General features: G+C 32.2%; 1 protein-coding gene across 1 annotated transcript in view; it reads right to left on the reverse strand.

The window, feature by feature from the left end:
• Positions 1 to 15,444, reverse strand: part of LOC106461487 (glycine receptor subunit alpha-1-like) — an 88,255-nt gene that overhangs the window by 22,513 nt on the left and 50,298 nt on the right. Inside the window, exon 5 of the mRNA XM_022388462.1 lies at positions 10,008 to 10,090. Coding sequence (XP_022244170.1) covers positions 10,008 to 10,090 — 83 coding nt within the window. The remainder of the gene's footprint in view (positions 1 to 10,007; positions 10,091 to 15,444) is intronic.

Below are 15,444 nucleotides of genomic sequence, written 5' to 3' on the forward strand. Positions count from 1 at the left end.
GTTATAAACTTATTATACTTAGTGAGCAATGTTATAAACTTATTATACTTAGTGAACAATGTTATAAACTTATTATACCTAGTGAACAATGTCATAAACTTATTATACTTAGTGAACAATGTTATAAATTTATCATACTTAGTGAACAATGCTATAAACTTATTATACTTAGTGAACAGTGTTATAAACTTATTATACTTAGTGAACAATGTTATAAACTTATTATACCTAGTGAACAATGTCATAAACTTATTATACTTAGTGAACAATGTTATAAATTTATTATACTTAGTGAACAATGCTATAAACTTATTATACTTAGTGAACAGTGTTATAAACTTATTATACTTAGTGAACAATGTTATAAACTTATTATACTTAGTGAACAATGTTATAAACTTATTATACCTAGTGAACAATGTCATAAACTTATTATACTTAGTGAACAATGTTATAAATTTATTATACTTAGTGAACAATGCTATAAACTTATTATACTTAGTGAACAGTGTTATAAACTTATTATACTTAGTGAACAATGTTATAAACTTATTATACCTAGTGAACAATGTCATAAACTTATTATACTTAGTGAACAATGTTATAAATTTATTATACTTAGTGAACAATGCTATAAACTTATTATACTTAGTGAACAGTGTTATAAACTTATTATACTTAGTGAACAATGTTATAAATTTATTATACTTAGTGAACAATGCTATAAACTTATTATACTTAATGAACAGCCCCCCAGGGACACAGCGGTATGTCTGCGGACTAACAACGCTAAAAATCGGTTTTCGATACCCGTGGTGGGCAGAGCACAGATAGCCCTTGTGTAGCTTTGTGCATAATTAAAAACAAACAAACAAACCTAGTGAACAATGTTATAAACTTATTATACTTAGTGAACCAATGTTATAAAATTATTATACTTAGTGAACAATGCTATAAACTTATTATACTTAGTGAACAATGTCATAAAGTTATTATACTTAGTGAATAATGTTATAAACTTATTATACTTAGTGAACAATGTTATAAATTTATTATACTTAGTGAATAATGTTATAAACTTATTATACTTAGTGAACAATGTTATAAATTTATTATACTTAGTGAACAATGTTATAAACTTATTATACTTAGTGAACAATGCTATAAACTTATTATACTTAGTGAACAATGTCATAAAGTTATTATACTTAGTGAATAATGTTATAAGCTTATTATACTTAGTGAACAATGTTATAAATTTATTATACTTAGTGAACAATGTTATAAACTTATTATACTTAGTGAACAATGTTATAAACTTATTATACCTAGTGAACAATGTCATAAAATTATTATATTTAGTGAATAATGTTATAAACTTATTATACTTAGTGAACAATGTTATAAACTTATTATACCTAGTGAACAATGTCATAAACTTATTATACCTTATGGATAATGCTATAAACTTATTATACTTAGTAAACAATGTTATAAACTTATTATACCTTGTGAATAATGCTATAAACTAATTATACTTAGTGAACAATGTTAGCGAGTAGTGTTATAAACTTGTGTGTACAGTCATATTAGCGATTAGTGTTATAAGCTTGTGTGTACAGTCATATTAGCGAGTAGTGTTATAAACTTGTGTCTACAGTATTCTTAGCTAGTAGTGATAATAACTGGTGTCTACAGTAATCTTAGCGAGTAGTGTTAATAACTGGTGTCCACAGTATTTTTAGCTAGTAGTGTTAATAACTGTTGTCTACTGTAATCTTAGCGAGTAGTGTTAATAACTGGTGTCTACAGTAATCTTAGCTGGTAGTGTTAATAACTGATGTCTACAGTAATCTTAGCGAGTAGTGTTATAAACTGGTGTCTACAATAATATTAGCGAGTAGTGTTAATAACTGGTGTCTACAGGAATCTTAGCGAGTAGTGTTATAAACTGGTGTCTACAGTAATATTAGCGAGTAGTGTTATAAACTGGTGTCTACAATAATATTAGCGAGTAGTGTTAATAACTGGTGTCCACAGTATTTTTAGCTAGTAGTGTTAATAACTGTTGTCTACTGTAATCTTAGCGAGTAGTGTTAATAACTGGTGTCTACAGTAATATTAGCGAGTAGTGTTAACAACTGGTGTCTACAGTAATATTAGCGAGTAGTGTTATAAACTGGTGTCTACAATAATATTAGCGAGTAGTGTTATAAACTAAAGAATAGTTTTGTTTTCTTGACATTTCACCAGTTGTATAATTGTTAGAGCTTGTAGCTGGTATTATCGTCCATTCACCAGTTGCATAATTGTTAGAGCTTGTAGCTGGTATTATCGTCCACTCACCAGTTGTATAATTGTTAGAGCTTGTAGCTGGTATTATCGTCCACTGAGAATCAATGTTTCTTTGTTATGTTTAAAGTTATATAAGTAAATATTGCACAACAGCTATGCTAATATGGTACACGGTATAGTTCGATTTCACGTCTGTCATTTATGAACAATGTGTGCAGTTTTGGTCATGTTGTCTGTGAAGTTCCTATAAAATATCAAAGAGAAGAAGTTTTATTGAAGTCGTGAATTATGGATTTTACGTTACGCTTAAATAGGACTTACATGACTTAGAACCGTAAATATAGTAAATATTTCACGAACAGTTAGTTTTCGACTATATATGTATATATATATATATAGCAAGCTGGTTAGCTTTAAATTTATTGGTTGATCAATTTTTCAATAAACCAGTTTAACTCCATAATTTTAAGATTATTTATAATGAAAACATAAAAAAATAACAACATTGTTTAAGTTTCTGTTGAAAATAACATTTTTACTTTTAAACAAAAGATGGTAAACTGGTTGTTTTTATCGTTACAGGTGCTACCATTCACCTAATATCGATAACGTATTTCTTTATCTAGATGAAAAACGTTTTAAGTTTCGATTTATTTAGTTTAAGTCATAAATACATTGATTATTCGATTACTTGGAACAATCAGAGTATTACTAATTATCGATACCCTATGTTTAACGTTGTAAACCCTCAGGTTTGCCGCTGAGCCACTGGGAGAGGGAGGCACGTGCATTCTAACGTTAACCTATAGCATACTTTAAACTATAAATTGATTCAAATGATGTTCTTTATTGCTTCTAGTTTTGAAATTTGGAGAAAATTTTATTTTCCATTTTTGTAATAGCAGTGACTTTTAACCTATAAATTTTGGGTTTCATCAGGTTGTTCGGATAGGTGACTATCTGTTATGGATACTAGAATACCAACTTCAGTAGATAAGTTTTACTTATCATACTCAGTGGTTCATTTGTAGTAGCATAATCTACTTATTTATTTAGTGTTTTTTTTTCTATTGTCATAACAGCAACGATGTTCACACAACTGGCTGAAGAGTGTAGGTGGCGATGTCCAGATGTAGAACCTTGTGGACTTGAGCACCCATATGTGCTCCTAATGTGTTTTGTTTTCACATGTGAAACTTGCGAATAGAACTTAAATGTACAGTGTAACTTTCTGTTATTTCTGCTGATGCCTCTCTTACTAAAGATAATGTTTACCATGTTACTTTATAATTTGTACCTAGTTTTTCTGTATTTTATGTGCAACATGTTTCGGTTTTGGCCATGCTATTTGAAAAGTTGTTTTATATCTAATTGTCTGTTAATTTACCAATAATTTGTATCTAGTTTCCTGTATTTTATGTGCAACACATTTCGGTTGTGCCCATGCTATATGAAAAGTTGTTTTATATCTATTTATCTGTTAATTTACCTATGAAATTTACCTATAATTTGTACCTAGTTTCCTGTATTTTATGTGCAACACGTTTCGGTTGTGCCCATGCTATATGAAAAGTTGTTTTATATCTATTTATCTGTTAATTTATCTATGAAATTTGCAGTTTAAACTTACTTTAATGGAATGCACATATTATTTTTATTATCTGGAAAGAATCTGAGGTTTTATTATAAGCTGAAGTTTATATGCAGTTGATATGTTTTAGAAACTACACAGAAGATGTCTCTAATATTCTATGCTTTATTACACGTTCTTGCAACGAGTTGACACAACTATCCAGATTATTTGCTGAAGCAGATCATTGTTTCAAGTTATGTGTTTGAGACAAATTTAGATAGCTGGAGCCAATTTTCGCTACAATAACCTAAAATCTTAATGAATCTTGTTCGTACGTACATAAAGAAGAAATGTCCATTAATTACTATTACTTTGTTATTTAGATATCAGCTACCAATTTATATTATGCGTTTCGCTTCTTAATCTACTACCGCTTAAGGACTCCAATGATTTCAAATCTTCTGATATGTACTTTTTATAATTAGATATCGATTGAACCAATATATATGCAAATATTTTTGCACTTAGTCACTTCCGGTAATGAAAAAAATTATAAAAAACGTTATTTGGATCAAAACATTTCAGCTTAATTACATATTATTCATTGGTACAAGAGAACAAGCGTTTAACCAAAAAATATATTTTAGGTATTCAGATTAGCAATGAAATGTCATTTCTGAAAACAGCGAGTTAAAAACATTAACTGTTAATGACTAAAAAGTACAATTTTATATAAATTTAAGGAACTATGAACTATCATTTCGTATACTGAATAAATAAACTATGGTTGCCAGTAGCAAAGTATAGAAAACAAAATAAGTGAAAACACATACAAACATTACAAAATCTGCGGTAAAACAAAGACTTGTTGACATTTCAGTTTCTGCTCTGTGTCAAGATGCTTGAATATCTTCATATTCAATGTTTACCAAGTCTGCAGCTTCCGTTTAGAAATAGAAATGTCAATAGCTGCACTCCTCGCTCCATACACTTACAGCAGGAAGCAGATTTAAAACAGAACGTATTGCAGATTTCAAATGTGTGTAATATTGTCTTATGAGTTATTTTTATGATAATGAAACCTCTTTGATTTAGAAACAGTGTGGTGCATAAATATTTATTCGGCTTTCAATAAACTACTATAAAATTAAAAAGAACAATAAACCTATTGTCATCATTATCTAGAGAAAACGTACACATTTCCATTCTATCCTTAACCGTTTATTAGAATTAAGTTCAAGCTTTTCTAAATAAATAGAATACAAATTAGAGTTCAGTTATAGACAACTTTTTAGTTGGTATCTGTTGACCCCTAACGGTGTAAAAAGGTATTTTATTGTTAAACTCCCTTAATCCTGTTTATGGATCTTTCACGGCATTTCAAAAGATTTTGCAAACTAAAGTTCAGATATTTTCTCAATGGAGTACTTTAGATTTCTCTGATACGGAAGGTAGTATAAGACGGCCACCTTATCTTTCAAAGCAGTTTTCAATAGTTATGATGAATGTTTAAGAAACAACAAAAGGTTTTAAAATGAACACTGTTTTATTATAAATTTCATTTCTAGATTAAAAAAATATTGGACATAGACCTTATTTAGATATAAAAAAATGTTTTTTTGATATAGAGGCTGGGGCCGTTTTAAATACAAGGTTGTATAAAACAAACTCCCAAGATAAGATAAAAATGGCCCTATCTAATTAATAACAACTGCAATTTAAAATAAATAGTATCGGGAAGGACATGCGCAAGTTATGCATTGTCTAATACACAAAGTTTGGAGACGGCTTGAATGGGTAGCGAAATAAACTTTATTAGAAATGTACAACATTTCTTTCACTACACATTCAAGCCGTCTCCAATCTTTAAAAAAAGTGGGTTCCTCGTCATCAAATTGTCTAGAACAGTGATGCAAAACAAAAAAAAAGAGGATATACATATATATGGAGCAATGGCATATATCGTAGCCGAAGCTTAAGGCGTAAATACGCGTTATTGGTATGAGTAAAACGGGGGGGGGGGGTCTTACCCTGAGCTATTCATAATAAATTAATCGCACGTTATAAAAAAATTAGTGAATTTGATCTGAGCTTCTTTTGCGACATATTCAACTGTATATAATTCCTCATTACTTGAAATCAACAAAGTGAAACTCTCTGAAATATCTGCTTTGTAACTATAAGAAACTAAAAGTGCTTACCTTAGATTACAGGCATGAAAGTGAAGCCCACTTTGATCATTCACATTCGCATCATTCTGCCATTGTGTTTATGCAATGAGTTACATGATCAATAGTTACATATAATTCACTCCAGACGGCAGCTTTTCATACCTGATTATAAACAGGAGTGGTCATTTTACTGAAGAGGGCATTCTTACTTGACTTTCCCAAACATATAATTAAATCTACTTATTAGATATCTCTTTCAGTGATACCTGTCTAGGAAGATTTTCGTTGAGAACTAATGTAAAAATACCTTACACTGAGTAAGCAATCCATGTTAAATCGGATCATGTTAAAGACATTATCATTTCTGATTGTATGCGTCAGTATGAACTCAGTAATGCTACAGATTCCTTTGTTTATTCTATTCATGTCCTCCACCAGGACCTTAATGGCAATCCCTTTCAGCCTGTTGCCCTCTTGTATCGAGAACCTCATCTTTGTCTTAACCTTCTGTTGAAATACCTTCTTTAGTTCTATTACCTGTAAAAATTTCTACTGACCTTTCTGCTGCACATCTCAAAATTATTTACGCTCAGACAGTTCACACGTACAATGTTACTTTAGTTGCGATCTATTTAATTACTTACGCAACTTCCGTTTCAGTGCAGTTAATTAACTTCCGAAAATATTAATGATCTTATATATGCTATGGATTACGAAAACAAATATCCGTACCAGTTTTAATGAAACAAATCGAGTTAAGCAAACATATTTTCATTTAGACTCAACTTCACCCTAAGGTCCAGAATGTGTTTAAACATTTTATGTGGTTGAATGGTTTTCACGAACTTTAACAAAAGAAGCGGGTCTGTAAGGGAATCTGTAATAAGACTGAATAATTTTATTTGTGGAGTATAGTTGACTTCTAACTTTCTAGTAGTTTTAAAGTTTTAGCCAAGAGAAACAGTTTCGCACTGTGTTTCACATATCTTTTTATGGACATGGACCGAGAGTAGTCCATTGGTTAGCATAACGGATTCTTGTCCCCTTGCCATAAAAAAATCGCGTTCCGCATTTTGGGACAGTAGATGCGTTATAAGAGTGACAATATATCCTATTATTCAATTAGAGTAGCCCAACAGCTGGTAACGAGTGCTGCTGTCTACTGTTTTCCCTCTGTCATTTCTAAATTAGAAACGTTACCCAGATAGCTATTTGATAGGCTTGTGCGAATAACCGAAACAAACAAGTATATGGCTACCTGGTGTAAGTTTCTGAAAATGAACTCAAACACTCAGTCTGCCTGAGTGATCCCCCCATCTCGTGGCAAAACGGTAAGTATACAGGCTTACAACGATAAAATTCGAGTTTCGATACGCGTGCTAAGCACAGCACTATAGCCAATTGTGTAGCTTTGCGCTTAGCAACAAACAAACCCAAAACCAAAGTCTGAGTGATTTGAAAAATATTTTATTAAACTGGCGTGGTTTTCATTTTCTAAATGCTTTCCACGTATCAGATCCGTGAACCAGCAAAGATGTTTGTTTGTTTTTAATTATGCACAAAGCTAAACAAGGGCTATCTGTGCTCTGCCCACCACGGGTATCGAAACCCGGTTTTTAGCGTTGTAAGTCCGCAGACATACCGCTGTGCCACTGGGGGGCACCAGCAAAGAAAAAACATGAATTCGTAAACATCCTATACTCAATCAGCTTTTCATTTCAATGTTCTTGACAAGTATATGTTTCAAATACAAACTTAAAACTTTAGAGAACGACAAACCAGTAATGATTTTAAGTCTTCCTTTAATAGTATTGAAATATACTATCTGGAACAATAAAGATCCAGGTTAAGTAGTTAGCACACATGATCACCTACAAAAGTTGTAATATTTTCAAAATGAGACCCAAAACTCGAACTCTTTCGAATAGTTGACTATTCTTCTTCAGGAGAATAAAAGGTTATGTTTAATGAGTGTGATGAAATATATAGAAATAAAGTTAAAATTAAATAACGGCAAAAGACGGTAGGAAATAGAGAAAATAATAATGTAGCTCAATATATACGAAATCAAACCAATATATAGAGAGAAATTTAAGGAAGAATAATACTAATAATGTAAAGTAAAGTTTTGAAAATCTTTTCAGAGACATACGAAGGTCAACAACCCCGAGATCAAGATTGATACCATTTGGCATTACAGTATTTCATAGTGCTATCCAATAAGCTTCTTTAATTTCCCTGTTTCTGTTAAATATCAAATTTTTCTCTATACCCAGAAACACTAAAGTACGCCCGGCATGGCCAGGTGGTTAGGACACTCAACTCGCAATCTGCGGGTCGCGGGTTCGAATCCCCGTCACACCAAACATGCTCGCCCTTTCAGCCGTGGAGGCGTTATAATGTAACCGTCAATCCCACTATTCGTTGGTAAAAGAGTTGGCCGTGGTGGTGATGACTAGCTGCCTTCCCTCTAGTCTTACACTGCTAAATTAAGGACGGCTAGCGGAGATAACCCTCGTGTAGCTTTGCGCGAACTTCAAAACAAACAAACAATAAAGTATATTATTAGACTAGATTATTTTGGCAGTGTCTCTTTTCTCAAAACAATTGATATATGAAATCGATACAGGTTTCTCGATGTGATCAAAGGTTATAGTAGTTCTTATTTTCAATATTTTCCTGAAGCATCGTCTTACGTCTGGAAGAATTTAACCTCTTTCTTAGTTCCTCCAAATGTAGTTCTTGTCAGTAATTCACAAACGATTCGTCACACAGTCCTTTTTGTTCAATGACAAAGAAAGATAAAATTAAGGCAGAAAAATTTTGATTGTATCTGATGTGATAGCCGTGAAATCAAATCGCATTTATAATGTGAACTAAATCTGCCTTGATTAAACTTTTGCCTAGATTTGAAATAATTTTATGATAGATACACTTGTAACATGATAATATTATTGTCCGGGTTTTTATCGCTGAGCGTGTTCCTTTTGGTAAAAATAATAAAAAAGTTAATTTCACCCGATGAAAGGAAAGCGTTATATTTCTTCAACTAAAAGTTCCATAGATTTCACGTTCTTTAACGTAACTAACAGTACTCAAGCGATAAGCCTAAAGTCACAGATAAATAACGCTAGTTACTTACTTTATAACTTATCCTGTGTCTGTAATATTTTAATATTTCGTTGAATTAACAACTTATTACTACTACTTTAGTCTAGCTGGTGTTTTTATATTGTTTAAGTCATTCCTCAAATATTCTTAAGAAAATTATTGTAACTGAGCTATGTACTCATCACGTGACGTTAAGCCTCCTCCAGTGAACGTCTAGAATTACAGTATCAAAACATAGCTCACAACAACATGTATTACGATCTTGAGATGGTCAATTTTTGCATTTGACGACAGACAATTTTGGGCAAGTTATTTAGATCACACTTTAAGTACTAAACTATGGTTTATATTGGTCTCCAAATATCATATTGCAATAGGTGTAGAAACTACCTCTGCCACCATATGCTCTTAAGGTTTATTTAATTCTTTGAAAGAAATACGAATTAAAACACAAAACGTGTTTATTGGCAAACGGAATATCTCCACTTTGTACTTCCAAGTAAGACATACATTTCAGTTTCGAAACACTCAGTGAGGTTACCCCCTAGGCTGATGAAACGTGACAGATCACTTGTGTTTAGGATTTAGCTTCCACGCTATAGATTCCTGTCAACACTCTGTCTTTACAACGACCATATATTTAAAAAAAAGACAAAACTAATTTAAGAAAGATGCCTAACAAGATCACGTCTATGAAATGTTGATGATAAGCGCTGTAGCCTCGTAGTTTTCATCGTATTTAGAAACTCGGTAAAAGCAACGATAGCACAGAAACTGGTATTTTCAAGGCCCAAGAGTGACACCAATAAAGGAATATTTATAGGTAATATATTAAAAGTGACAAAGTTGAAACTTACATGATGCTAACTCAATGGTGCAAATCTGAGAGTCGAGTGGATAACGTTCCAACTCCATCATACACGAGAAGGTTAACTTCAACCTAAGATAAGATAATAGACGTCATTGAAATCACATAATAGTTTGACTTTATTTATAACCATGTAATGAGTATAAAACTTTTATCAGATAAAAAGGTTTAACTACATTATATAAAATTTGAATAAAATAATGCCGTATGGATTATATTTATAGTGTAGAGATTTTACCTATAAAATGAAATGACGAACGACATATCTTATTAACAATTCAAAAAGTCATAAGGTCAGTTAATGAGACACCTAAAATTAGACTTTTATTTATACTACAAAAAAGTACTAAGTAATACATTGCAAGGTATTTCTTCATGAGACCGGAAGGTCGCGAAAAAATGTATATAATATAAGATAATCTGGAAGTAGGATTTTATTGAGTTATTCCCATATTTCAGAATGGAATTTAATATCTGTTGCTATGGTTAGAGCACGCGATTCACAATCTGCGGGTCGTGGGATCGAATCCTGTGATAGAACATGTTCATTCTTTCAGCCGTGGGGGCGTTATATAGAGACGATCAAACCCATTATTAATTTGTTAAGAGAAGCCCAAGAATTGGGGGTGGATAGTGCTGATTAGCTGCCTTTCCTCTAGTCTATCACTTCAAAACTGTTCCCGGCTAGAGCAGATAAACCTCGAATAGCTTTCCGCTAAATCCAACAAACAAACATACTATACTGGAAGAAGTTCAGTTGCAAGAATCTTGTTTACGTTCATATCGCTAGAGTTTATAATAGTTATACAACACAGACGGGGACAACCTTTAAAAACGAGTATTAGCACCCTGATTTCCGACGTAATTAATCGTAGTAGGTGTGATCTGTTGAGAGTAAAAATGAAGAATGGAGAAGGTTCTGCAGAATTTGAAAGTTTTTATTCGATAGTTTGAAGTGATAGTAAAGTGTAATCATACTTGTTAACCATTTATATAGGTACTGATATGTTTACTGAAGGATTTAGTGGTTAAAAACATTATATATATATATGATTGTCTAGCGTAATATATTTGAATATATATAGTCGTTCCTATAAGTGCTATTGTGCTTCACTGACCTATACTTTTATCTGACACAAGATTTGGTGTGAACTGTTCTTATTGTGGAAAAAAGTGGTTATGTGTGACAAGGTACTTTAAACGACGCGATACAAATTTAGTGAAGAAATACGCTTACATAAGCAACCATAAGCTAACAGTTTGAGACAAATCTGTCAATTTAAAGACGAAAATTAGAGAAAGGGGAAAATAATGGGTAACATGTGCATACTTATATAACCTTTTCTCGTGAACTTTGACATGAAATGTAAAATGGATTATGTTTGACCCAGAAACTGATTGAGGCGTGTTAGTGAGAATATCAAACTCCTGATAAAATTACAAGACAAAATCTTTTACAGTTGGGTTCTCAACAAACACAAAACCGTTTACTTTTTTCTAGTTAACAGCCCTTAAGTTATGTATGTTGTTATCGTGAATTGTAGAGAAGATCATATATTTCTTGACTAATGAAAGCCGACCACCAAAAGCATTACAATAAACAATGTCAGAAGATAGGAACAGGTTTAACTATTAAACTAAAAGAAGAAGAAAAAAAGCCTGCTTTTGCGAAAGTATCTGATATAATATCAGGAGTAAATTATCACTGAAAACCCAGCGTTTTGAACATAATACTCTTAACATTAGTTGAATACAGGCTAATGTTTACCTCCACTGATCCAAAGCCTACAAAATTTGAATCTTACAGTACGCATTTGCTTGTTTTTTTGTTTGTTTGTTTATAATTAAGCACAAAGCTACACAATGGGCTATCTGTGCTCTGCCCACCATGGGTATCGAAACCCAGATTCTAGTGTTGTAAGTCCGCAGATATACCGCTGTGCCACTGGGAGGCTACGCATTTGCAACTTTGCCACCCGTAAACAGACCAGACATAAGAAAAATACATGGCCTTCTAGCTTTGGAAAACCAAATCCTATCATGAGCAATATCTACTTTATCTAAAGAGTGTCTCTTCCCAGCATCGATCCTTGTCCCAGCATTCATTGATCACAGATATTTCCTAATCACATCATTATTGCAATACTTCTCTTAACACCACATTTCTTGTAAACACTCGATCAACGTTCAGAAACTTCTCTTCATAACAAATGGCAAATTAATTTCACTCGGTGTTAAATAAATCCTGGGAATAAAAACTCCCTACTCCATAAACACTTAGGTGTAACAATAGTTACCGAATTTATAACCACCACACTCATCTTTAGCATTACTTGGTGCAACTACTCCATAAACACCTAGGTGTAACTATAGTTACCGAATGTGTAACCACCATGCTCATCTTTAGCCTTACTTGGCACAACTACTCCATGAACACCTAGGTGTAACTACAGTTACCGAATTTATAACCACCATACTCATCTTTAGCGTTATTTGGTACAACAGCTCCACGAACACCTAGGTGTAACTCTAGTTACCGAATTTATAACCACCATATTCATCTTTAGCCCTTTAGCCTTACTTGGTACAACTACTCCATGAACACTTATGTGTAACTCTAGTTACAGAATTTATAACCACCATACTCATCTTTAGCCTTACTTGGTACAACAGGCTTTTATATAGCAGAAAAAAGTGCCGAAATGTAGGAGCTATTTACGTCTATGTTGACGATTGAATTCAACTAAAATGGGAACGGGCAATCAAAAGAGGGAGAATTATAGGAGAACAAAGTGGAATTGCACTCGTGTAACTCACGAAATTTGGAGAAATCGAGCGTGACCGATTGACACTTGGCTTTTATGATAATGATAACCTTAGAAGTTGCTTAAAGGATAAATCTATGAAAAGTTTCAGCGTATTATATTTGTATACAATACAGTCACATCGAAAGCTCTATGTAAATATAGTACATTGAGCTCCAGGAAAATAAATAAAAAATAATTAAATAAACTAAAAAAAACTAAGTGAAAAATTGAGGTTTCATATTCAATAAAATGCCAAATTCACTCTTGACACAGACGATGAAAAAGATTTAAGCCAAATCTAAAAAGTTAGCGGTAAGAAATAACTTTAACCTTACTTTTCTAACAATTTTTATTTCTATTACCGATGGCAAAGCCACAAAAAATTATAGAACTTATCTATCTACTTTTACTAACTGGGGTAAGTAAATGAGGAAACTGTTTTTTATTGTTGTTTCTTTTTTCAAAGAAGTAATTTCTTTGGTGTTACAAAATGAATAATAATATTGTGTTATTAATCATTGTAGTAAAAATCTGATTTGTAAATGACTTAAATAAAATCGATAATAATTACAATTCACTTGCTTAATGTGATTCATATCATAACAGTCATTGTTGCCCCCCAGTTGCACAGAAGTATGTCTGCGGACTTACAACGCTAGAATCCGGGTTTCGATACCCGTGGTGGGCAGAGCACAGATAGCTCATTGTGTAGCTTTTTGCTTAACTTCAAACAAACAAACAGTCATTGTTCATAAAGATTGATAACATAATCAGCACTACTATGCCTGTCTTGCCCCAGTCGACCAAATGAGCCCTGGTATTTGTCGAAAGGCCTCGTCGGTAATGAATATAACAGATGTAGTGTGATTAACATTTTATAAGATATTATTTTTGACTTTCACTTATAATTTCCTGGAGTATAAGGTAAAAATACATGAGTAAATGCTTTTATTTTAAGGTATACTGAACAATCATTAAAAATTATCTTATACTGTTTAAGTTACGCAAATGTGCCATTTTACTTAGATGTGGCATTGTTTTTAGTTTTTATAACTTTAATTACTTCAATGTATCTAATAAATTAAAATATCAAAATTTAGAGTAAACTCATGAATGTTCCACTAAAGAAAGGTTTTTGACAGTGCAATTTCCACTTTACTGTTATTAAAGTTTTGATTTATAATTGTCATTAATTGTGAAGGCGCCGTGCGATTTGTGCGAATGTTTTCGTTTAACTTTGGTAGTAATGTTTTAAACCTTTTAAACTAAATTTTAATATTGACTTTATAAGAGTATTTATTACACAGGCCCGCGATGGTTTTATTGTCTTTATATTTTTTACATATTCTACAGTAAATCCTGTACGCTGAATCCGGAAGTGATATCAATTTTCCCCATCACGTACATATTTTTCACAAAACGTCATAACGCAATACGTAAAAGAAAGACCACAACACGTAGTTTTGAGACTAGAAGACGTAGATTTCACACACAAAAAATCATGATGAATGATGATGCATATTCATTTGACATCAAACTTGACTTTTCTTCAGTTTGTTTGTATTTTTGTTAACAAACATAATAAAAATTGTTCATTGTGGTAAACGAAGTATTAATTTTATCTAAGTAAGAGTTTTTTTCTTCCTGATTTGTGAAAAATCCTTACGTGATAGAAAAAAATGAATATTATTTTCGAAATTTGAGTAGCTAAATTATGGAAAATCCGTTATTAAAACCAAAACAACTTTTATGGAGTTTAAATTCACAAGCCTGTGTTATTCTTCACATTGTTCATCACTTATATTTTATGCATTTCGTAAATAGAGGACAATGACACGATTCGTATTGTTGAAATATCGACGTATTATGAATTTGGTACAATAATGTTATGGTTTATCTTGGACGGGTAAGACCGTTTACACGGTTACAGTATTTTATTCTTGTGCTACAAAAAACTCCCCAAATCCTGGTTCGGGAAGATGACTGATAGATTTTCACATAAATTAATACTAAAACCTCTAAAATATGGATGACATCTTATTCAGTATCTGATTGTTTTCATATTAAATTTTCAGTTATATGGGCCTATTTTAATTTTTTTTTTTATTCACATGAGTTTATTTTTAAACTTTCTTTTAATACAGCTGAGTGATAAAACTGTCTGGCGACTAAGAGATAAAGTTTTTTATACCCCACCCCCCGTTGCTGGTGGAAAAACCCACCACAACAACTGTTTTATCCAGCACTTTGAAACAAATAACTAGATTAACTTTTATATTGCGTTCACAGCTGAAAATGAGGAAAATATTCAAAAGTTTTACATCTGGAGCTTCAAACTCTACGACACTCAGCCATCACTAAATCATCCCTGGACCAAATGTAAAAACTAAATGAGATGCGGATTGGAAACGTTCCCAAGGGCTGTAAGTAAGTACATGACCCTGCACGTGCATTCCTATTGGACATACTATAGATGGGCTGTTCCATTACACATGGTCTGTTTTAATAACAATAGTTCTGGTCTCTGCAAAGCAATAGCCTATAGTTTAACTGATGCTTTCAACAAACTAACACTAAAATATTTGTGTAACATGTTATATTGTTACGTCTCCGTTTGTT

Source organism: Limulus polyphemus, unplaced genomic scaffold (assembly GCF_000517525.1).
Source record: "Limulus polyphemus unplaced genomic scaffold, Limulus_polyphemus-2.1.2 Scaffold970, whole genome shotgun sequence".
NCBI classification, from domain to species: Eukaryota; Metazoa; Arthropoda; class Merostomata; order Xiphosura; family Limulidae; genus Limulus; species Limulus polyphemus.